Source organism: Scyliorhinus canicula, chromosome 18, assembly GCF_902713615.1.
Source record: "Scyliorhinus canicula chromosome 18, sScyCan1.1, whole genome shotgun sequence".
Classification (NCBI taxonomy): Eukaryota; Metazoa; Chordata; class Chondrichthyes; order Carcharhiniformes; family Scyliorhinidae; genus Scyliorhinus; species Scyliorhinus canicula.
In genome coordinates, this window is record NC_052163.1 from 14,374,221 (window position 1) to 14,397,812 (window position 23,592).

At 46.6% G+C, this 23,592-nt stretch overlaps 1 protein-coding gene across 9 annotated transcripts in view; it reads right to left on the bottom strand.

The window, feature by feature from the left end:
- Positions 1-23,592, bottom strand: part of LOC119953034 (endonuclease V-like) — a 110,571-nt gene that overhangs the window by 56,599 nt on the left and 30,380 nt on the right. For all 9 annotated transcript variants that reach the window (XR_005457943.1, XR_005457942.1, XM_038776815.1 and 6 more), the window contains 2 exons: positions 18,779-18,847; positions 17,407-17,535 (listed from right to left, as the gene is read on the bottom strand). Coding sequence is in view for 7 of the 9 variants with exons in the window: in XM_038776815.1 (XP_038632743.1) it covers positions 17,407-17,535; positions 18,779-18,847 (198 nt within the window). In the remaining 2 variants the exon portion in view is untranslated. The remainder of the gene's footprint in view (positions 1-17,406; positions 17,536-18,778; positions 18,848-23,592) is intronic.

Below are 23,592 nucleotides of genomic sequence, written 5' to 3' on the forward strand. Positions count from 1 at the left end.
CTTTTCCCCCAACGTAAGCGGTGGTGCAGGGTTTTTGCCTGGCACCCTGCCCTTGAAATTGTGGCTCCCCGAGGTTTACACAGCTGTTCAGATTGCTACACTATGTATGGCACTACAGAAGGGTTGCAATTGAGTCATGCCCCCGTCTTTCCAGCATTTGGTTCTTCTACTTTCAACGCACGGGCAAAGTAAAGAATTATCCAGGCAGGTGATACATTTGAAAGGGGCAGAACGGAGTAGAACAGGAAGTTAGAGCACATTGCCACTTAAAATTTGCCATCCGCATATAAATCCACCCAGACTAATGGAGCTGATGAAATCAAAACCCTTAAAATAGATTTCTTTTTTTAAAAAAAGTGTGGCTTCTATAGGAAAAAATAAAAGAGTATACTAACATTAATGCAATGAAACAGATGCTCTCTGTAAAGCCGAGTAAGAAAAGAAGGAACTTTCTATTTGCGTTACGCTAATTGTAGCCTGGTGCTAGGGCTGGATCCAAATATTCAACGGTGTCCCTTTTTCACACACAGACAGCATGACTGCTGCATTTCCCATATTACAACAGCGAGTACACTTCAAATAAGGTACTGCAATAGCTGTAAAGTAAGGGGTGAGGGTGGTAATGGGGTAGAATAAGGTGGGCGAGTTAAGTAGGTAAGAGGATGGGGTGGTTAAGTGGATAGGGTGGGTAAGGAAAGTGGGATGGGGATAGGGTGGTGGGTGGGACTGACAGGTACTGGGAAGCTGTATTTTTACTCATTCTGAGAAATTTTCTGAAAACCAACTAAGGCAGTGTTAAAATCATGGAAAGTCACACGGAGACCAGCCACATACCTTATATTTCTGATGTTAGCCCCTTTTGAAGTCATTTCTCCTGCCAACAACGTGGAAGAAGGTGCACAGTGCTTTGACTTTTTCACAATTAATTAAAGCCCTAATTTCGCACTGTTTGGTACGAGAACACGATTTTGCTACCCAATTAGAAACGCCCTTTATTTTCTGCAAAAGGGCGAGTCTGGGGCCAAGATAAAGCAAATGTATTATTTAAAACATCACAAAATAATACAACTCGTGAAAATGTCAAAACTGAGCACTTTGAATGAATGGATGGATGTAAAATGAGATGTTTGCTGTGGGTTCAAGGCTTTACGGCTGAAGACTGGTTCAAACCAGTTTCCCTAGTTGGCCTTTACTGGATCTGGATTGAATCCAACAGAACATGCATCTTAAAGGCTAGTGAGCATTTCTTTGAATAATACGAGTGCTTTCAAGACAGTCAAATTCAACGCTGGCTTTGAATATATGGCAGTCATATATTAAGCTGTTGCATTATTACAGTTCTGTCACAAAATGTAATCTGTGCAATTTATACAATGAACATTATAACCCCATGTGTGATTAAGATACAAATGATATTATGATATATCAAAGAAAATGCAGCAATTGTTACATTAATGTTGTAACAATGCAGTTGCTAGGTGCTCAAACATTACTTTGCACTGCAACTTGACAATTGGCACTGTACGGATCAGCTAGTAATGAAGGCTAACTCAATGAAAGCTAATTTATTTTGTAAGTTTTTGAGGTGAGCTTTCTACAGTCTCCCTCCCTTTCTTTTTCTTGGGTACCCCTGCTACATTCATCCTTCTCCCCCTTCCCCGAGAAGGTGACAACCCTGTGTTGTTGGTCTCTAATTGATCTGAGCATTTTTTTACATTTTCATCAGCACAACACCATAAACTGCTTGGCATGCCCCCCAACATAATTCAGTCTGCTGCAGGACGGTGGGAGTACAGTAATACAGGAATATGCTTCATGATTTCAAATTTGTCAACAAACATTTTGAAAGACAGGGTTAACTGCTTCAACTAAGAATCTAGTCTCCCAGCAGAAGATGGTTATGAACAGAAATTGTTAAAGAAACGCAGAAAGCATTTTTATCAATTGGCATAGCGCACGCATTTTTACGTTAATTCAGATTATACTTCACAAAGTATAGTCGCCATTTGGTTTGGTGTGGGTCAGGCTCTATTTCTTGTTACTAACTTTTTTTTTTAAACAAACAATTTTATTGAGGTTTTTTTTGGCATTGTTAACAGTTACAGATAACAGAAATGTGCAAACATCAACTTAAAACCAATACTTCATTCAAACCATATTGCACATGCCCGCTCCTCTCCCATAGACACTGTTACTAACTTTTAAGAACTGTGAACAGCCCTAATTCTCACCTGTGTTCAGTGGGAGCAATTTTCATACAATAATAATAATAATAATAATAATAATAATAATAATCGCTTAGTGTCACAAGTAGGCTTCAATGAAGTTACTGTGAAAAGCCTTGTCTTCACATTCCGGTATCTGTTCGGGGAGGCCGGTATGGGAATTGAACCCACACTGCTGCTTTGTTCTGCATTACAAGCCAGCTGTTTAGCCCACTGTGCTAAACCTGCCCCAACACCATCTCCTTTGCTGAATCAGCTGAAGGCTAGGTGGTGGGGTAGGAGGAGCTGTGGAGTGAGCATCTCCGCAGGGTGAATGCTACGTCATCCTGCGTGAGGTTAAGTTTGATGCAGCTGAAGGCTGTGTTCAGGGCGCATCTCAGCAAAGCCAGGATGAACGTTACATTACAGCGCAGTACAGGCCCTTCGGCCCTTTGAGTCAGTTTTTTTGAAGGGGTTGACGATAGGTGCGAGACGGCCTGCGGATCATGCGCACATGTTCTGGTCCTGCCCCAAATTGGTGGGTTTCTGGGCTTATATTTTTCAATATTTAAACAATCGGCAATTTGAAATGTGGATTTGGAGCCCTGCCCATTAGTAGCTGGAATGGAGGACTGGGGTGACGGCCGATACTCTGCCGTTTGCCTCATTGTTGGCTCAGTGGTGGATTCTACTGAGTTGGAGACAGGCGACACCTCCCAGTGCCGCAGTGTGGCTGGGTGACTTGATGGCGTTCTTGCACCTTGAGAAGGTCAAGTTCACGTCGAGGGAAGCGATCGACAGCTTCTATCACAGATGGCAAGCAGTTATATTGCATTTCAAGGATCTGGTTACTGTTAGCTGTTGTGGGGGAGGGAGGTAAGGTATATTGGGGGTGTTGTTTTGATATGCTTTTTGAGGTTGTTGATGCGTATGTTCTGGTTTGATATTTGTTTATGTACAAAATGTTACAAATTTAATAAAAATATTTTCCAAATAAAAAAAATAAATTGTTGAATCCACTCAATTTTAATCCCAATGAAATCAGATGGAACAAGTCATCTGCTTCATCAAGTCACCGTTTAGGCAGCGAAGGTGAAAATTAATCTTCGTCTTTAAATCTCATTGAACTTTCTGTTTAGCTCAATTCTGAAAGTTTTTTTGGAAAATATTTTAATTGAAAAATTCTGAATTTATACAACAATAACGCACCATAGTAAAATACCAAAAATAACAATAATATTAGCAATCATAAACATTTGCCCCACCTCCATGAACAACACAGCATTTTAACAACACAAATTAACACAATATAAAGTTATAGAATAGAAACTACAATAAGGAACACCCCCCCCCCCCCCCGGGTTGCTGCTGTTATTGACCAAGATACCCATCTTTGAGACAGGAAGTCCAGAAAAGGCTGCCATCATTTATATAACCCTTGTAGTGATCCTCTCAGGGCAAATTTGACCCTCTCCAATTTTATAAATCCCGCCATGTCACTGATCCAGGTCTCCACACTTGGGGGCCTCGCATCCTTCCACTGTAGCAGGATCCTTCGTCGGGCTACTAGGGACGCAAAGGCCAGGACACCGGCCTCTTTCGCCTCCTGCACTCCCGGCTCTACTGCAACTCCAAAAATCGCGAGTCCCCACCCTGGTTTGATTCTGGATCCAACCACCCTCGACACCGTCCTCGCCACCTCCTTCCAGAATTCTTCCAGTGCTGGGCATGCCCAGAACATATGGGTGTGGTTCGCTGGACTCCCCGAACATCTGGTGCACCTGTCCTCACCCCCAAAGAACCTACTCATCCTAGTCCCGGACATGTGGGCCCGGTGCAGCACCTTAAATTGGATGAGACTAAGCCTCGCACATGAGGAGGAAGAGTTGACTCTCTCCAGGGCATCCGCCCAAGTCCCGTCCTCTATCTGCTCCCCGAGTTCCTCCTCCCATTTAGCCTTCAGCTCCTCCACTGACGACTCCTCCACCTCCTGCATTACCATATAGATGTCAGACACCTTCCCCTCTCCGACCCACACCCCCGAAAGCACTCTGTCCATCGTCCCCCGCGAGGGCAGCAGAGGGAATCCCTCTACCTGTCGCCTAGCAAACGCCTTTACCTGCAAGTGTCTGAACATGTTCCCTTGGGGAAGCCCAAATTTATCTTCCAGTTCCCCCAGGCCCACAAACCTCCCGCCAATAAACAGGTCCCTCAATTTACTAATGCCCGCCCTTTGCCTGCCACCCCCTAAATCCCCCACCTTTGTTCCCCGGGATGAACCGATGATTGCCACCCAGTGGAGCCTCCATCGAGCCCCCTGTTACCCCCCCCCCCCCCGATGCCGTCTCCACTGTCCCCAGATTCTTAGGGTCGCCGCCACCACTGGGCTCGTGGTAAACCTCTTAGGGGAGAGCAGCAACGGCGCCGGTACCATGGCACCCAGGCTCGTACCTCTACATGACGCCATCTCCATTCTTTTCCACGCCGCCCCTCCCCCCTCCATCACCCATTTACGCACCATTGACACATTGGCCGCCCAATAGTACCCCAGAAGGTTGGGCAGCGCCAGCCCGCCTCTATCCCTCCCTCGCTCCAGGAACACCCTCTTCACTCTCAGAGTCCCATGTGCCCACACAAAGCTCAAAATACTGCTAGTCACTCTCCTAAAGAAGGCCCTGGGGATAAAGATGGGCAGGCACTGAAAGAGGAACAAGAACCTCGGAAGCACCGTCATTTTGACGAACTGTACCCTCCCCGCCAACGATAATGGCAGCATGTCCCAGCTCTTGAACTCCTCCTCCATCTAATCTACAAGTCTGGTGAAATTATGTTTGTGAAGAGTCCCCCAGTCACTGGCCACCTGCACCCCCAGGTACCTAAAGCTCTCCCCTGCCCGCCTAAGCGGGAGCCTACCAATTCCTTCCTCCTGGTCTCCAGGGTGCACCACAAACACCTCACTCTTGCCTAAATTTAATTTATAACCCGAAAAGGTCCCAAACTCAGCTAGCAGCTCCATCACCCCCGGCATCCCTCCCACCGGGTCCGTCACATACAGTAACAGGTCATCGGCATACAACGACACCCTATGTTCCTCCCCACCTCGCACCTCTCTGAATCCCTCAACGCCATCGCCAGCGGCTCGATTGCCAGTGCAAACAACAAGGGGGACAGGGGGCAACCCTGCCTGGTCCCTCGGTAAAGCCGGAAGTACTCCGACCTCCTCCCATTCGTGGCCACGCACGCCATCGGGGCCTCATAAAGCAGCCGTACCCATCTAATGAACACTTCACCAAGTCCAAACCTCCCCATCACCTCCCATAGGTACCCCCACTCCACTCTATCGAAGGCCTTCTCCGCATCCAGCGCCACCACTATCTCTGCCTCCCCCTCAATCGCCGGCATCATGATGACATTCAACAATCTCCGCACATTCGTGTTCAGCTGCCTTCCCTTCACAAAACCTGTCTGGTCCTTGTGCACAACCCCTGGCACACAGTCCTCTATCCTGATGGCCAGGATTTTTGCCAGCACCTTAGCATCCACGTTGAGGAGAGATATGGGCCTGTATGAACCACACTGCTGGGGGTCCTTGTCCCTCTTTAAAATTAACGAGATCAGCGCCCGCGACATCATCGGGGGCAAAGTCCCCCCTTCCCACGCTTCATTGAGTGTCCGCACCAGCAAGGGGCCCACTAGGTCCACAAACTTTTTATAAAATTCCACCGGGAACCCATCCGGCCCCGGTGCCTTCCCTGACTGCATCTGCCCGATCCCCTTAACTAGCTCCTCCAGCTCAATCGGCGCACCCAACCCCTCCACCTTCTCCTCCTGCACCTTCGGGAAAGGAAGCCCGTCAAGGAACCTCTCCATTTCCCTCCTCTCCCCCGTTGGCTCCGACCGGTACAGTTCCCCGTAAAAGTCCTTGAAGACCTCATTCACCTCTACCCCCTTCCGCACCACATTCCCACTCTTGTCTCTTACTCCAGCAATTTCCTTAGCCGCATCCCGCTTGCGGAGCAGATGAGCCAGCATCCTACTCGCCTTTTCACCATGTTCGTACACTGCCCCTTGTGCCTTCCTCCACTGTGCCTCCGCCTTTCTAGTGGTCAGCAAATCAAATTTAGCCTGCAGGCTGCGCCTCTCCCCCAACAGTCCCTTCTCTGGTCCCTCTGCATACCACCTGTCTACCTTCAGCATCTTTCCCACCAGTCTAACCCTCTCACTCCTCTCCCTGTGTGCCCGGATGGATATCAGCTCCCCACGAATCACTGCCTTCAGGGCTTCCCAGACCATCCCCACCTGAACCTCCCCCGTATCATTCACCTCGAGGTACCCCTCAATACTTGCCCGGACCCTCCTGCACACCTCCTCCTCCGCCAGCAACCCCACATCCAACCGCCACAACGGGCGCTGGTCCCGCACCTCCCCCATCTCCAACTCTATCCAATGCGGAGCGTGGTCGGAGATTGCAATGGCCGAATACTCGGCCTCCTCCACTATCGGAATCAGTCCCCTACTCACCACGAAGAAATCTATCCGAGAGTAGACCCTATGTACGTGGGAGAAGAAAGAGTACTCGCGTGCCCTCGGCATCACAAACCTCCACGGATCCACCCCACCCATCTGGTCCATAAACCCTCTCAGCACCTTGGCCGCCGCCGGCCTCCTACCCGTCCTAGAGCTGGACCGATCCAGTGAAGGATCCAACACCGTATTGAAGTCACCCCCCATGATCAGACCTCCCGCCTCCAGATCCGGGACCCGTCCCAACATACGCCTCAAAAAGCCCGCATCGTCCCAATTTAGGGCATACACACTACCAAGTACCACCTTCTCTCCTTGTAGCCTGCCCCTAACCATAACATACCTACCCCCCTTATCCGCCACCACCTCCGATGCCCCAAACAACACATTTTTCCCCACCAGAATTGCCACTCCCCGGTTCTTCACATCCAACCCAGAGTGGAAAACCTGCCCCACCCATCCCTTCCTCAGGCGGACCTGGTCCGCCACCTTCAGATGGGTCTCCTGAAGCATTGCCACATCTGCCTTTAGCCCCTTCAGATGAGCAAGTACTCTTGACCGCTTCACCGGCCCATTCAATCCTCTCGCATTCCAGGTGACCAACCGGATCAGAGGGCGTCCCGCCCCACCTCCCCCGTCGACTAGCCATAGCCCATCGACTGCCCGCCCCAGGCCAGCAGCCCCTGCCCGACCCAGTCCCCACAGCGACAACACCTCACCTCTGTCCCCCCAGCCCCCACCAGCTCCTTCCTGACCCTACCAGCAGCAACCCGGTATTCTCCTTTCCCCCCTCCCTTCCCCCCCCCCAGGCTAGGAACCCTCCCAGCCGCGAACCGTCCTCCATTGTACTTCCATGGGTCAGCTAACTTCTGCTGACCCCGGAAACTCCCGCCAATAACCCGACCCCTCCCAAAGTGTGATCATCCCCCAATCTATCCCTCCTCCAGGCACCGCTCCAGCGCGGGGAAGAACCAGTTAAGGCCCCGCCTCCCCCGTCATTGTCTCCGCCCCCCAGCCCCGCAGCGTGGGAAACCAGAGGAAAGCCCGCGCTTTCGCACTGCCCCACCACACCCTTCTGACGCAGCTCCCAAATACCAGCCCCACTCCATACCCCCAACCTAACATAGAATACAACAACCCACCCAACCCTCCCCGCAAGATACAAAACTCAAACAATGCCCCACAGCAAAAAAAATAACAGAACAACATCCCCATAAATAACCATATCAGAATTACAAAAGTACAAAAAAAAAGGACACAGCAACAGCAGAAACCAGCAATAAAACATTACAACCGACCCCGCAACCCCCAACCCCTAGTTCAAGTCCACTTTCTCCGTCCGCACGAAGACCCACGCCTCCTCCGGGGAATCGTAATAATAATGCCGGTCCAAATAAGTTACCCACAGGCACGCGGGCTCTTTCGTCCGATTAAATCCAGACCGCCGCTTAGCCACCTCCGCACTCCAATCCTGGTAGATCCGTACTACCCCATTCTCCCAGTTGCTGCTCTTCACCCTCTTGGCCCAGCGCAGCACACACTCCCGATCACTGAACCGGTGGAATCTTACCAGCACCGCATGCGGGGGTTCAGTCTCCTTAGGCCTCCTGGACAGTACTCTGTGTGCTTCCTGCAGCTCCAAGGGCAGATGGAAAGACCCGGCCCCCACTAGCGAGTTCAGCATTGTAGCCACGTAGGTTGTCAGGTCCGACCCCTCCAGTCCCTCCGCAAGGCCCAAGATCCGCAGGTTTTTCCGCCTCATGCGGTGATCAAGCTCCTCGAAGCTTTCCTGCCACTTCTTGTGGAGTGCCTCGTGCCCCTCCACCTTACTCACGAGGACCACAGCCTCCTCCTCTCGTTCAGTGGCCTGCGTCTGCAACTCCTTGATGGCAGCACCCTGGGTCGTCTGAATCTCCGACAGCCTTCTGTTCGTTTCCTGCAGAGAGCTCAGTACCTCAGCCTTGAAGTCTGTAAAGCAGCGCAGGAGAGCAGCTTGTTGCTCCTGGGCCCACTGTTTCCACTCCTCTGGAGCTCCGCCGGCCGCCATCTTGGATTCCTTCCCCCGTTTTTTCTGGGGAGCTGCTGCCGTTTTTTTCCCCCTTTCCACTCAGAGTTCGAGTCATGGACTGCGGGGAAAGTCGATCAGCACACCTTCTCCCACCGGGAGACGTCGAAAAATTTCCGTTTTGGGCTCTAAAAAGAGCCGAAAAGTCAGTTTAAAACGGGAGCTCCCAAATGTGTGGCTTCCTACGTCATCGCTGCCACCGGAAGTCCCTCAATTCTGAAAGATGTGACCAATTTATCTCAAAGTTAAACAGTACGATATTTAAGCTTGTTTCTGAATCGATCAGTCTGAGTGAGAGATTTTGTCATGCTCATCATTCTGTGGGCATTCATGCTTTTTCAACCCACGCATCATTTTTTCCCCCAAAATATATTCACATATTATATTTTTATTTGCAAAAATATTTGCACCAATTTCAGTATGAAGCCACATAAAGTATGATTTTGAACCATACTTTTAACTAGTCTTAAAATACAGCTTAGCAACCTGTCACTTGGCTCTTAGCAAAGGTGGCCACTGACTAAAGTCTAGTTTTCTTTTAAGAAAAAAATCATGGAGCTTTTCCAATTTTTTCAGGACATTTATATTGTGCTACTGTGGGACATGCCAAGGCAAAACGCTTCGTTTTTTTTTTGCACTTTAGCTAAGAAAAATCCCTGCCTTAATCATGCAACTCTTTTTATTTTTATTCAAATTAGACAAAAGGGCCGGATCCAGTTGAGAACCTAACCAGGCTCTCAACCTTTCTGCGAGAATGGAGCATTGAGGACAGACACTTCCCTGGCAATTTGAGATGGTGTCAATGGTGTGGCAAGGCAGCAGGCACTCTTCTTCGCCCTCCCCTCCCCAACACAAATCCCACATATGCAGGGGTAAAGTCATGCCTGCCTTTCACTGTGGAGACACTGTCAACAATACTCGTGAATCATTGAAAGGGAGTCTTGATGCATCATCCAAGTGGGAGGAACACTGATGTGGTGCTGAAGCAGAGCCTCGGGAGACTTCCGATCCTCTTCATCTCCATAATGGCGCTACCTCTACTCCCACGAGAGTTGCTATGCGAGGGCTCAGGCTCTCTATGAGTGAATCATTGATGCCGTGCGTAAGGACTGGCATTTTGATTTAAGCCATGTATTTTTTAGCATACTTCATACCACCAATAATTTCAAGAAGCCAATTTCTGCTGTCACCAGTACACGGGAAATTAGCATCTTTGAATTTCCATCCACATTTGCTTTCCTATTAGAGCGCAGGATTCAGTGTTTGTGCACATACACCACCTACTCTTTCTCTTCAATTACGAACAAAACAAATAATTTTATAAAGTCTAATAAATACTCCACCTACATTGCCACTTGCGTCCAATCAGAGCCAAGATGCTAACATCAGTACCGCATGGTGCCTACAACCTGATAATGATCTCTCCAGGGGAGTTGATGATTGTAGACACAGATTGGAAAATTTCTAGTTTGAGATTATCATTTTGATGGATGGATAAAACACTGAAAATTAGTTTCTGGTGGGAGTTGATATCGAAGTGTTCCCTCTATGATGGAAGTATTTTGAATTACAGAGTTTTCACTCACCGGGTTACAAACAGTTTTGTTTGTTATTCAAGCAGGACAATGAAATAGGTAAGGTGCTAAAACCATTAAAAATATTACTGCAGGCACAATACGTAGAGGAAACAGCCTTTTATTGAACAGAATAGTGACAAAGACAGCACGGTACTTATATTCTGATCTGAATCCCCCAAAGCAGCAGAATAACACAAGGTTCCTGGGGCTGTTTAGCTCAGGGTTAAATCGCTGGCTTTGAAAGCAGACCAAGCAGGCCAGCAGCACAGTTCGATTCCCATAACAGCCTCCCCGAACAGGCGCCGGAATGTGGCGACTAGGGGCTTTTCACAGTAACTCCATTTGAAGCCTACTCGTGACAATAAGCGATTTACATTTCACTTTACAGGGGCTGTTTAGCACAGGGCTAAATCGCTGGCTTTGAAAGAAGGCCTAGGAAAGCCAGCAGCACGGTTCGATTCCCGTACCAGCCTCCCCGAACAGGCGCCGGAATGCGGCGACTAGGATGCACTGTATTCTCCCCAGAGATCAAATCTGGCCACGGTGCACCATTTAATTATTCAAAAGAACTGCCCTTCTGAGTTTCTCAAAAATTCAGATGGGAAGATTTTTTCAGTCTTCGTCCAGTTATTTCACATCAAAGTTAAGTCACTTTCCTCGCTCCATATCATAGATCATAGAATTTACAGTGCAGAAGGGGCCATTTGGCCCATCGAGTCTGCACCGGCTCTTGGAAAGAGCACCCTACCCAAGGTCAACACCTCCACCCAATCGGCATAACCCAGTAACCCCACCCAACACTAAGGGCAATTTTGGACACTAAGGGCAATTTATCATGGCCAATCCACCTAACCTGCACATCTTTGGACTGTGGGAGGAAACCGGAGCACCCGGAGGAAACCCACTCACACACGGGGAGGATGTGCAGACTCCGCACAGACAGTGACCCAAGCCGGAATCGAACCTGGGACCCTGGAGCTGTGAAGCAATTGTGCTATCCACAATGCTACCGTGCTGCCCGAATATCAGTGTGATCTGAGTTATTCTTCGTTCGCTGTCCTGAAGACACAAGTCCACAAGGATCCCTATGTCTCTTGCCAGAAGACAAGTGGAAAAATACAAACCTTCATTCCACCAACCTTCGCACCCTCATGTTGGCTGGAATCCACAAATGCATTTCCTCTTTATTCTCTAGTAGTTCAACCAGCATATTCCTTTCAATTAAAAGCAAAATACTATGGATGCTGGAAATCTGAAATGCTGAATACATTCAGCAGGTCCGGCAGCATCTGTGGGGAGAGAAACTCTTAGTCATACGGCCTCAGAACGTTAACTGTGTTTTCTCTCCCCACAGATGCTGCCAGACCTGCTGAGTTTATCCAGCATTTTCTGTTTTTCTATTCCTTTCACTTACTGCTGTCAGGTATTGAATGGTGTTCCTTTGGAACTATTATTCAAGTTGTTATTCTCTCAACTAATTGCAGGCATGATTCCACTGATGATTTTAAATAATCTCAACCCTGCTGTGGTGTCTTTGATCTGAGTTCACCAGAACGGGGCGCAACCCACAGAAATAAAACAGAAATGCCCCCTTGAGTACCGCGTCTCTACTTTTACGTAGTATTTCATACAACTTACAGCACAGAAATAAGCCAATTAGGGGCAGCACAGTGGCTAGCATTGCTGCCTACGGTGTTGAGGTCCCAGGTTCAATCCCAGCTCTGGGTCACTGTCCGTGTGGAGTTTGCACATTCTCCCCGTGTCTGCGTGGGTTTCACCCCCACAACCCAAAGATGTGCAGGGTAGGTAGATTGGCCACTCTAAAATTTGCCCCTTAATGGAAAAAATAATTGGGTACTCTAAATTTATTTTTAAAAAAGGAAAAAAAAGAAATAAGCTAATTGGCTTAACCGGTCCACAATGTTGTTTCTGCTCCACACGGGGCTTCTCTCTCTTCCTTTGGTCTAATTCGATCAGCACAATCTTCTATTCGTTTCTCCCTCATGTGTTTATCTGGCTTCTCCTCTTTTCCTCCCACTTTATTTGCTTCATTTGCAAGAACTGGGAAAAAGAGTCAGTCCAACTTCAGTAGCCAGTTTATAGCACAGCAGGTTATTGGGATTTAACCTGGACTTGAATGGAGAAATGGTGCAATAGGCGACAGTGACATGTTTGCATTCTCCAGTTAATTAAATGGCAACGTTCTCTCAGAATTCAATCCAGGCTCCTGTGGATTTTAAATCTCCCTTCGAAGTATCTCTGCTGTTTGTCATTTTGATTTTAAATTGGAAGTAGGGCCCAACTGAAGCCAGAAGGAAAAATGCCCATGGTGCACTCCTGTCAGCTATCACTGTACTCTGACGCCACTGTGACTTCTAAATAGCAATTCTCCAGGCTTCCGCCGAGACTTCCAACACCAGCGAGGGAAGATGACCCTTGGTACAAATTTTATACTTGAGAGCATATTTGGAAAGCTCACGGCAATGACTCTGGTCCCTTTTGCTCTGAATCTTATATTTTCCCCATTTGCAGGGTCCCAGGTTCGATTCTCGGCTTGGGTCACTGTCTGTGCGGAGTCTGCACGTTCTCCCAGTGTCTGCGTGGGTTTCCTCTGGGTGCTCCGGATTCCTCCCACAAGTCACGAAAGGCGTGCTGTTAGGTTAATTGGACATTCTGAATTCTCCCTCTGTGCACCCCCGAACAGGCGCTGGAACGTGGCGACAGGGGGAATTTTCACAGTAACTTCATTGCAGTGTTAATGTAAGCCTACTCGTGACAATAAAGATTATCAGTATTATAACGGAGGCTCAAGTTTAAAAAAATACAATTTCTCACTTTGAAATGACTAGACAGGTTTCCACATATTCCTAAACTATTTTATGTTATTCATTCATAGGTAGTCCTCCTTTGCGCACAGATTGTAAAGTTCTGCTATCGCTTCATACTCAGAAGTATCTTTTGGTAATGATTACAACAAACGTATTTCCAAAAGTCAATGTCAGAAGTAGATACTGCCTATACTGATTACAACCACTGCCGCTCATGGTAATTTATGGCTTTATCCTTTCAATAATAATAACACGGGAATTGAACCCGCGTTGCTGGCATTGTTCTGCATTGCAAGCCAGCTATTTAGCCCAGTGTGCTAAACCAGCCCCTTTAGAACATAGAACATAGAACAGTACAGCACAGAACAGGCCCTTCAGCCCTCAATGTTGTGCCGAGCCATGATCACCCTACTCAAACCCACGTATCCACCCTATACCCGTAACCCAACAACCCCCCCCCTTAACCTTACTTTTATTAGGACACTACGGGCAATTTAGCATGGCCAATTCACCTAACCCGCACATCTTTGGACTGTGGGAGGAAACCGGAGTAGCCGGAGGAAACCCACGCACACAGGGGGAGGACGTGCAGACTCCACACAGACAGTGACCCAGCCGGGAATCGAACCTGGGACCCTGGAGCTGTGAAGCATTTATGCTAACCACCATGCTACCCTGCTGCCCAAACTGCTTTGTAGTACTCTGGACAATAACTGTAGATCAAACTAACAGCAGTGCTTAAATTATACAGCAGAGACATGTTGTCTAAAAATAATTTATTACTCAATTACTAAATATCAGCACGCAATGCAAGTAGCGCCAGGCAGCGACCTAATGCTGCGCACTTTTCATCGATGGAAACTGATTCTCAGTTTAGCTCAGAAAACAAAGCTCATTATATAAAGGCAGCTGTTAAATTCACATGTAAAATGGCATTTGCTTTTAGCCAGTACCGAGCAGCCCCCCCCCCCCCCCCCCCCCCCCCCCATCCCACCGAACACAAAAGGAACACAACAGATTTGACATGTGAGCTGATCACAGGTTTAGCTTAGCTTCCTACACTGGTTCCTTGTTGTATTGCTGTCTGTACAGTGGCAGATGCAATGGCATTTCAAGCTGCCAGGGACAGGAAATGGCCCACGGCAGGATGAAACGTTTGATATTCCAGCACTGCCAACCCCCACCACGGCAGTGGAAAGATTTAGTTCACTCTGCCGAAGCTGCTGCTAAATTACCAGGAGGTTGGGGGTCGATTGCGAGCAAGGGGCAGGTCAGCTGTGAGGAGGGCTGGCAGTGTTGCTTTGCCTCCAGCATTCAGAATCCATCCTATATCGGTATTAGATCCTAGGCGCTTACTGTGCTTGTTCCTTAATGACCCTACCTGTCTTAATTCACCTTTTGTTACTGACTTTCCTATAGAATATAGGCTGCTCTCACTCTTTGATTTTTCATTTCATATTTTCTCTTTGCCTTCTCTTTATCTTTTCAATTCCTTTACTCGTTACATTCCCTCAAGAAAAGATAAGAAATAAGAGTGGTTGTAAACCATTCTGCCCTGCTCTGCCATGCAACAGAATCACAACTGATCTTCTTCCCCAGCCAAACGTCATTGCAGGATCTCCATACCCCTTCACATCGAAAACATAGCAATCTCTGACTTGAATATACTCAAAACTGAGGAACCATGGCTCGGAGTTAGAAAAATTCCAAAGGTTCACCAACCTTTCAAATAAAAAAAAAATCTAATCTCATCACAAATGACTGACCCTTTAATCTAATGCCGTGATCCCTATTTTTAGAGTCAACAGCCAGCTGGAAACATCCAACCTTGCTAATTCACTTAAGATTTTTATGTTTCAATGAGATCACCTTCCATTATTCTAAACTCTAGGGAATTTAGGCCTGATCTCTACTATCCCTTCTCATAGGACAATCCTCTCAACTCAGCAATCAGTCCAGTAAACGTTCACTGTACTCCCTCTAAGGCAAGTATATTTTTCCTTAAGACTTTAAAACAGTACACAGTTTCTCAATTGCAGTCACAGAATGGTTTGCAATAAAGCTTCTTTACATCTATACTCCAACCCCAATAAAAGTTAACATAACATTTCCTAATTGCTTTCTGCACATGGATGTTAACTTTGTGATTTGTGCACAAAGATATCCAGGAGCCTGTGAGTAGAAACATTTCCCAGTCTCTCTATTAAAAAATATTCTCCTTTTCTAGTTTTCCTACCAAAGTGTAACAACAGGCTTGGGGAAACGTTAACAGAGAGCTCGAAGAAACTGCAGGAACAGATGGTAATTTTTTTTCTAACCTACACCAGATTGCCTGTCAGTCAAACCAGAGTATGTTTCTTTTAAACACCGACAGCTTCAGGGGGCTGGGGATTGGTAAAAATGTTCAGATTGAGTCACTTGAACAGACCTTATCCACCCTTCAAGGACATTTATGTCTACTCCACGAATTTGTGACTCCCACACTGCGAGTTAAGATGCTTGAAAATGCAAAAGTGGGGTCTGTTTGAACTCAACATTAATTTCAAATAGCCAGATTGGGTTCCAGTTTGTGATTCATACTTCACCACCTGCCCCCACCAGCAAAAGTGGGAGGTGTCAGAAATGGCTTGGGACTTCTGTATCGGGGGTCTCACCTCCCCTTTTTAAAAGGTCTTTGGAGTCAGCCGTGAAAATCCAGCCCCTACTCTCTTTTCTGCTATGGTCCATTTCCAATTACTCGGCATAGCAGTGTTTCTCCCTTCACTTGACTTCTTACACGAAAGAGAAAATGCTGGAAAATCTCAGCAAGTCTGGCAGCATCTGTAGGGAGAGAAAAGAGCTAACGTTTCGAGTCCGATGACTCTTTGTCAAAGCTAACAGGCAGAGAAAGTGGGGAAATATTTATACTGTGGAGTGAAAATGAAAGATGAGTCATAGCCACAGAAACCCAGGGAAACCTGGTGCTAATGGCCAATGCTAATGGCAGTCCCCAGAAAGGACAAAAGATGTGAAAGGTCAAACAGCAGGGAAACTATCAGAGGATGAACTGTAGATGTGGGGGATGGGGAAGTGGGAAGCAAAGAGGAGAACAGTGAAGGAAAGGTGGATAAGATTGCCGGGTTTGGGGGGGGGGGGGGGGGGGGGGGGGGGGGGGGGGGGGTTGGAAATTAAATATTAATTAAGAAAGGAAGAACTGGTAAAAGAAAGCTAAAATGAAATGGGATGAAAATAAATGGGTCAAGGTGGGGTAGAGCTGAGCATCTGAAGTTGTTGAATTCGATGTTCAGGCCGGAAGGCTGTAGTATGCCTAACTGGAAGATGTTGTTCCTCCAGTTTGCATTGAGCTTCACTGGAACATTGCAGCAGGCCAAGAACAGACATGTGGGCATGGGAACAGGGTCTTTTGTTAAAATGGCAGGCAACAGGAAGGGCAGGGTCCTGAATGCGCACAGACCGAGGATGCTCAGCAAAGCGATCACCCAGTCTGTGTTTGGTCTCTCCAATATAGAGGAGGCCACATGGGAGCAGCGAATGCAGTTGACCAAACTGGAAGAGATGCAAGTGAAACGCTCCTTAACCTAGAATGAGTGTTTTGGGCCTGGGATGTTAAGCATGGAAGAGGTAAAGAGGCAGGTGTTACACCTTCTGCGATTGCATGGGATCCAATGGCTTCTTACACATTGGATAAAAAAGGAGTCTTGTATACTCAAACTATCCTCCCCTTTTTATTATCTCTGCCGTTGGAAGTCCCCCTTAATTATAATGGTTTTCACTTATTCTATAAATTTTCCCATATAATTCGCCTTATGTTTTCTTTCTAGTGTTCAGTACCTGCTTTTTAGTGAAGCTCGTGTTGAATCTTTTGCAAGATTCCATGCTCTGGTCAATATACCTCCCTTGTCCAATACCAACAAATAAATTAACAAGTCTTTAATTTCTTTGCTGTTTTTAGCAGGCTGGTGGTTTAGAATGAATGTTACATTGGCTAATGTAACAAATCACTGCACTTCATAAATAATTCATTGCGCAAAATGCTTTGAAATGTTTCAACATGACAATCAGATATATAGCTGCAATTTTTTCTTTGTGCAAAATTTATTACCTCAATAATAATATAAAGTTACTGTCATGATATAAAAGATAGTAATCTTAATAATCACAGCATTGCTTCCCAATATACAAACCAAGTATGAAACATAAATACATACCTGCCTAATTGGTTCTGGTACTCTGTATTTGCAACAGGAATGCGTCAGGCGTAAGGCGGTGTCCAGACTAATCCTGTGACCCACAGATACATAAATTGGTTTAGTGCTTTTCTCGCAGCTTTTAAGAGCCTGACACAAGTAAAGAAATAAAATTAGAAATATCTCATGTGCTCGATTTAAGGGTCAAAATAACTTTTAAAAAATACATATATCCTTATTTTTTTTTTAAATGTAATTTATTGCAAACATAATATCAACACAGTATCTACAGGGAAATGTTACATAATGCAATATTAGAAAAACGCAACCAACCATATAAATCCCCCCCAAAAACAAATATCCTTTCCCCAACACTAAAAACTAACCACCCCTTAACAGCTGATGGTGACTAATTCATAGAATCATATAATGTACAGTGCAGGAGGCCACTCGGCCCATCGAGTCTGCACCGGCCCTTGGAAAGAGCACCCTACCCCAACAGAACCTGCCTCCGGGCTATTAACGAGGCAAAGGCCAGAACATCCGCCTTCACCCCCATCGGGTCCGACACCCAGAAAATGCCCACCAAAGGACAAGGTTCCAGATCAATGTTGAGAATCTCTGACATGGTGATAAAGAAGGAGACCAAAAGGCTTACCATCTTGGTACATGACCAGAACAGATGGGTGTGATTAGCCGGCCCCAGGGAACACCGCTCACACTTGTCCTCCACTCCCAAAAATAAACTACTCATCCTAGCCTTAGTTACATGAGCACTATTACCACCTTGAGCTGAATTAGGCTGAGTCATGCTCAGGAGGATGGGGAGTTTAACCTGCAAAGGACCTCACACCACACGTCCTCATCTATAGGTAGGTGCTGGTTCCCCCTCCCATTTTGCTTGCAACTCATCCAAAAGGGCTACCTCCGTAGACAGGGTTTGCCCATATATACACCCGAAATTCTCCCCCAACCAGACCCTGCTAGTGACAGGAACCCCTTCAACAAGGAGGATTGCGGAGCCAAGGGACATGTAGTAAAAGTCTTTTGAACAAAATTACGTATTTGGAGGTAACAGATCTAGTCCGCCCTTGGAAGTTGAAACTTCATCGACAGCTCCTCCAAACTACTAAACCGTCCCTCCACAAACAAATCCCCAAAGCTCTCAAGGCCCCTTCCCTCCCACGACCTGAACGTGGCTCATCCACTCTGCCACAGTCTCGATGTTGGCAGCCCCATAGTAAAAGAGCCAATTGGGTCTAAAACTGCAAATTCCTCCTAAGAATAACCTTTTCTCTGTTTTAGTTGAATTCAACTGAACTACAGTGATGAAAAAAAAAGACATTTTATAACTATTTGCACTGCACAATACAGCATAAATACATAGACCTACCATGCCTAATACTTTCCCAGAGCTTCCAGTTAGTGAAAACGCATTACCTCCTTTCTGAAGGTCTTTGACCTACAAAGCAGCAATATGTTAGTAAAAACAAGTTTTCTCAAGACATATCTTCAATTTCATAATTACAGTACTGATTGATTTAAGTAACAATGAATACATTCTCCTCTCATAGCACTAATGCTATAAATTTTCCAGTTCATCTATTTATTGGGTGCGATCTAACAAAAACAAGAGTCCGCTCTGGGCAGGATCCGAGGGGCATTCCTGGCACGACAAGCACCGGGAACGACCCCACTATCGGTTGGCACGCTGTTGTGCTTTCGGGCCCCAGTGGGGAAGGCCCCCTCGAGGCCACAATTAGTGTTATTTCCTGCACTGAGGAGCTGTGCAGGAAGAGATCGGGGCGCCATTTCATTGGGATCCCCCCCCCCCCAATGCCCAACTCGTCTACAAGGTGGTCGTTGAGCTCCCCTGCATCCCACCTCATAAGGGCAGGTACACCCTGGGCCCGAGCCCCGGCCTGGTCACAATGCCACACAGGCACACTGGCACTGTCAGCATGACAATGCCCCCACCAGCATGGGAGCACCACCTAGACAATGCCAGGGTGCCCAGGTACCAACCACCCAGGAGCCTCCACTTACCTGGGAGACAACCCCCCCGCCCCAATCTAACCCAAGTGCCATTCACCCCGGACCCCATTTGTGAGGACTAGTGCTAAACGGCACCCAGCTGCGGTCTCCTCAGCGAGGCCAGTAGACCCCGGGCGCTGGTTCCACCTAGCAGCGGCAGGCTGAAGTGAGCTTTTAAACTCACTTATCTCTACATCTGGGTGCTGCCCATTGTGGGCAGGATCCTGAAAGCGGCATCTCATTAACGAGCGGCTCCCTTAAAAAGCCTCTCCCGGGATCTACCGGACTAGCCCGGTCCCGATTCCAGCAAGACACAGCCAGTAAATCGCACCCATCATTTTCCAGTCTGATACAGAAACAGAATAGTTAGTATTAATTTACTGTTTAAAAATCTGACTGAATAGATACTTTTCCCCTCGAATATCTGTGCGATGTTCTGTCCTATCACGGACAGTAGCACTTTTCATTCAAGGGATTGGCATTGCAAATCTGGATTTTGGGAGTGTTAGCGCCCCTACCTCTGCGTCAGAAACCTGGGGGTTGAGACCCACGCTGGGAAGGTGCAATCATATCACAGCTAAACAGGTTGATCATCAACCTGTAAATCTTCCAATATGCCTTTGGCAGGTGGGAAGAGCTGGAAAATTTCCTGGTCAGCCAGACCGTGTGGGCAGCATGGTGGTTAGCATAAATGCTTCACAGCTCCAGGGTTACGGGTATAGGGTGGATACGTGGGTTTCAGTAGGGTGATCATTGCTCGGCACAACATCGAGGGCCGAAGGGCCTGTTCTGTGCCGTACTGTTCCATGTTCTATAACTGAAGAGTAACAGTTTCCCAACGTTGAAAGACTCCGTCTGGTTCTTCCCACGCAATATATTCCATGACAAGCATCCTCCTTACACCAAGGACTACCTGAGAGAAAGAGACATTGCAGACAAGCCCAGCATTCATTGCCCATCCCCAATTGCCTCCTTCTCCAAGCACTGCAGTCCACGTAGATTACTGTCTTTGGTAGTTGCTTTGATATAACTGAACGGCTTATCAAAACTGAACAATGTGAAATCATCAACAAACATTTCCACTTTTGACCTTACGGTGGAGGGAAGATCATTGATGAAGTTACTGGAGATGGTTGATCCTAAGTCATTATCTTGCAGCACTGTTCTGGGACTTTGTATAACTGTAGCACAGCTCCTACCCCCTCGTATTCTATTCCTCCAGATATAAACATGCATTATTTTGATTATTCTCTGGAACCATTAATGCCATTTTGATGATTGAGATTATAGGGTCCAGTGTCAATGTTGAGGACTCCCAGAGCCACTCACTCCTGACTGTATACCATCGTGTCACCACCTCTGGTGGGTCCGTTCTGCTGGTGGGTTGCAGTTTGTTACAACCGAGTGCCTTGCTTAAGAATCGGCCACATATCTGTGGGTCTGAGTTCTGCAGTTAGGCCAAATTCAGTAAGGACAGCAGATTCCCACCCCGAGAGGACATTAGTGAACCAGATGGGGTTTTTAACAACAATCTGGTAGTTTCACGGTCACCATTCCTGCTAGTAATACTACTGACAATAATTCCAAATATACTTAATTAACGGAATTTAAATCCCACAACTGTTGTGGTGGGATGTGAAGTCATGGTTAGTTCAGGCCTCTGGATTGCTAGCCCAGTAACATTAACACTATGCAACCATTTTGGGTCTGGCTTTAAATCTGAAAAGAACACCAATTAGGAATGGCTGCAGGCTCATCTTCAAGCTGGAATTGCCACACCAGCCCTGGGGGAGGGAAGCAACCCTCATGAGGCGTAATAACTATGAAATTTACACAAATAGCCAAGTCAAACATGGCCCAGGGAAGGAAAGGGTAAAAGTCAAGTCATTTCTCAAAGATAAAACAAACAAACTGTTTGTTTCTTGGTGCATGTCAACTAGTTGATAGGTACATAAGAGTCACCAACCAGGTCCATCATTCAAACTAGCTGACTTTTATTTCTAATCTTCCCCTTACATCCCAGTGTTTCCCTTGACAACAAACTTAAAATAAGACCAGGAAAGAACCAAGTGAAGGGCCACACGGCTCCAGGAAGGCAATGCCGAGAGATGGAGACATTTTTGCCAAAAACAATAGCATACGGGGAACCCAAAAGAACACTGAAACTTACTCCTTTACAACAACACTATTTTTATGTTAACGTACCGGTCACCTGATACCAAAGCACGGAATGTTAAACTGCACAAACAAAAAGCTCCTGCGCCTTCTCCGGTAGGGTGGTGAAAACAAATTTAATTGGTGCCCCCAACAGGACGTTGGATAAATGAAGGAGAAACAAATTGCAGGGATATGGGGAAAGGTCAGGGGAGTGGTACTGACTGGACTTCTATTTTTCTTTAATGGATTTTATTACAAACATGTATCAAAACAGGTTACAGCGAACAAACACCCCGGGAAACATGCTTCCACTGGCTGGATTGCTATTGGAAAGAGCTGGCACAGACTCGATGGGCTGAATGACCTCCTCCTGAGCTACACTCTGCTGCAATTCTGAGGTGAGACGAATACGTTAAATACGCAGGCAGGAGGGTAAGAAAAAAACTAAAGGAAATGTGAGAAAGGACAAAAGTACATTGTTGTGCCTCTATGATTGTCCACATGACGAAATACATCTTTTTTCATTCACCTGGGCTTAAACGTTGATTATTAGGCACATAAGTGGTGTCTGCTGCTGAATATTTAAAACCTCCTTTCACTGAAACTGACTTTGCTTCCCATTTCCCTTGCTGTAATAATGGCTCTAAAGTGAGGTTTCATTAAAGGGTGACGGTAAATGTATAAACAATCATGATTTTGTAATCAACAGCTCACAGACATTGCTATTTCTCGGCAAAAGGCTAAATTAAACAATGCTGCCAACAGGCTTGTAAAGAAACTTATTACTGGACAAAACACAGAAAATAAAACATAGAGCCTCATGACAAGGTGGCTTGAGGATGAAAACTGGCAGGTACTTTGTAAACCCCTGCCGCAAAGCACATGTACTTTCTCCTTTGCATTTATCTGTTTTATTTAGATGAAGGCGTTGTTAAAAAAAAATCACTCAGATCTTCATCGCTCTATCTCCTACTTACTCCAGCAGACCACCAACCTGCTTCATTCATAAAAGGTCCTGTATGACAGCAAAAGTTTGGGAATTTGTCCATACAACATGATGCAGAGGCTGTTACCCTCCTGGAAGGAGAGGAGAGTTACCAATGTAATACTGTATCACTTTCCATAAGAGACAGAGCTCATCCAGGCGATGACAGCCCGGTTAACTTGGCATTTGCGGCAGGCAGAAAATTGGAATATTTCATTGAAGGTGAAATGACTTGATATCGAACTGAAGAGAAAACAATTCAAAGCAACCAACAGGTGGGAAGATTGTGCTCGACAAGTCTAGCAAGTGTTCTGTGAGGCGGTGAATGAGGAAGTACAGTGGATGTTGTTTTCAATGGACATTCAGAGGGCCATTGACAAATTACAGCACAGAAAACTATTGGTGACAAGTGATGGACAATGAAAGCAGGTTAGAAGGGAGGAAAACAGTGGAAGTCAAGGACAGCTTCCCATGGGAAAACAGGTTGGAAATGAGAGGGCAGCACGGTGGCACAGTGGTTAGCACTGCAGTCTCATGGCGCCGAGGTCCCAGATTTGATCCCGGCTCTGGGTCACTGTCCGTGCGCCGTTTGCACCTTCCCCCCCCCCCCCCCCCCCCCCCGTGTCTGCGTGGGATTCGCCCCCACAACCCAAAGATGTGCAGGGTAGGTGGATTGGCCACGCTAAATTGCCCCTTAATTGGAAAAAAATGAATTGGGTACTCTAAACTTATTTTAAAAAAGGTTGGAAATGAGTCGTGGTGTTCAACGGAGTTCTGATTTGGGATGACTTTTGTCAACCGCGTACATCAATAATTTTGACCCATTGCTAGGAGGAGTGGTGTCCAACTTATAGTTGATACTAAAATAGAAGGTGATTCTCATGATAGAAGAAAGATTACATAAAATGGTGGCAAATATGTCAACAAATGTGCTATGGTTTTGAGGCTGTGGAATGCATTACTGAAGTTAGTGATTGAAGCAGAAACCATGTCAACATTTAAGAATAGGTTAGATAGCTGATTGGAGTAAA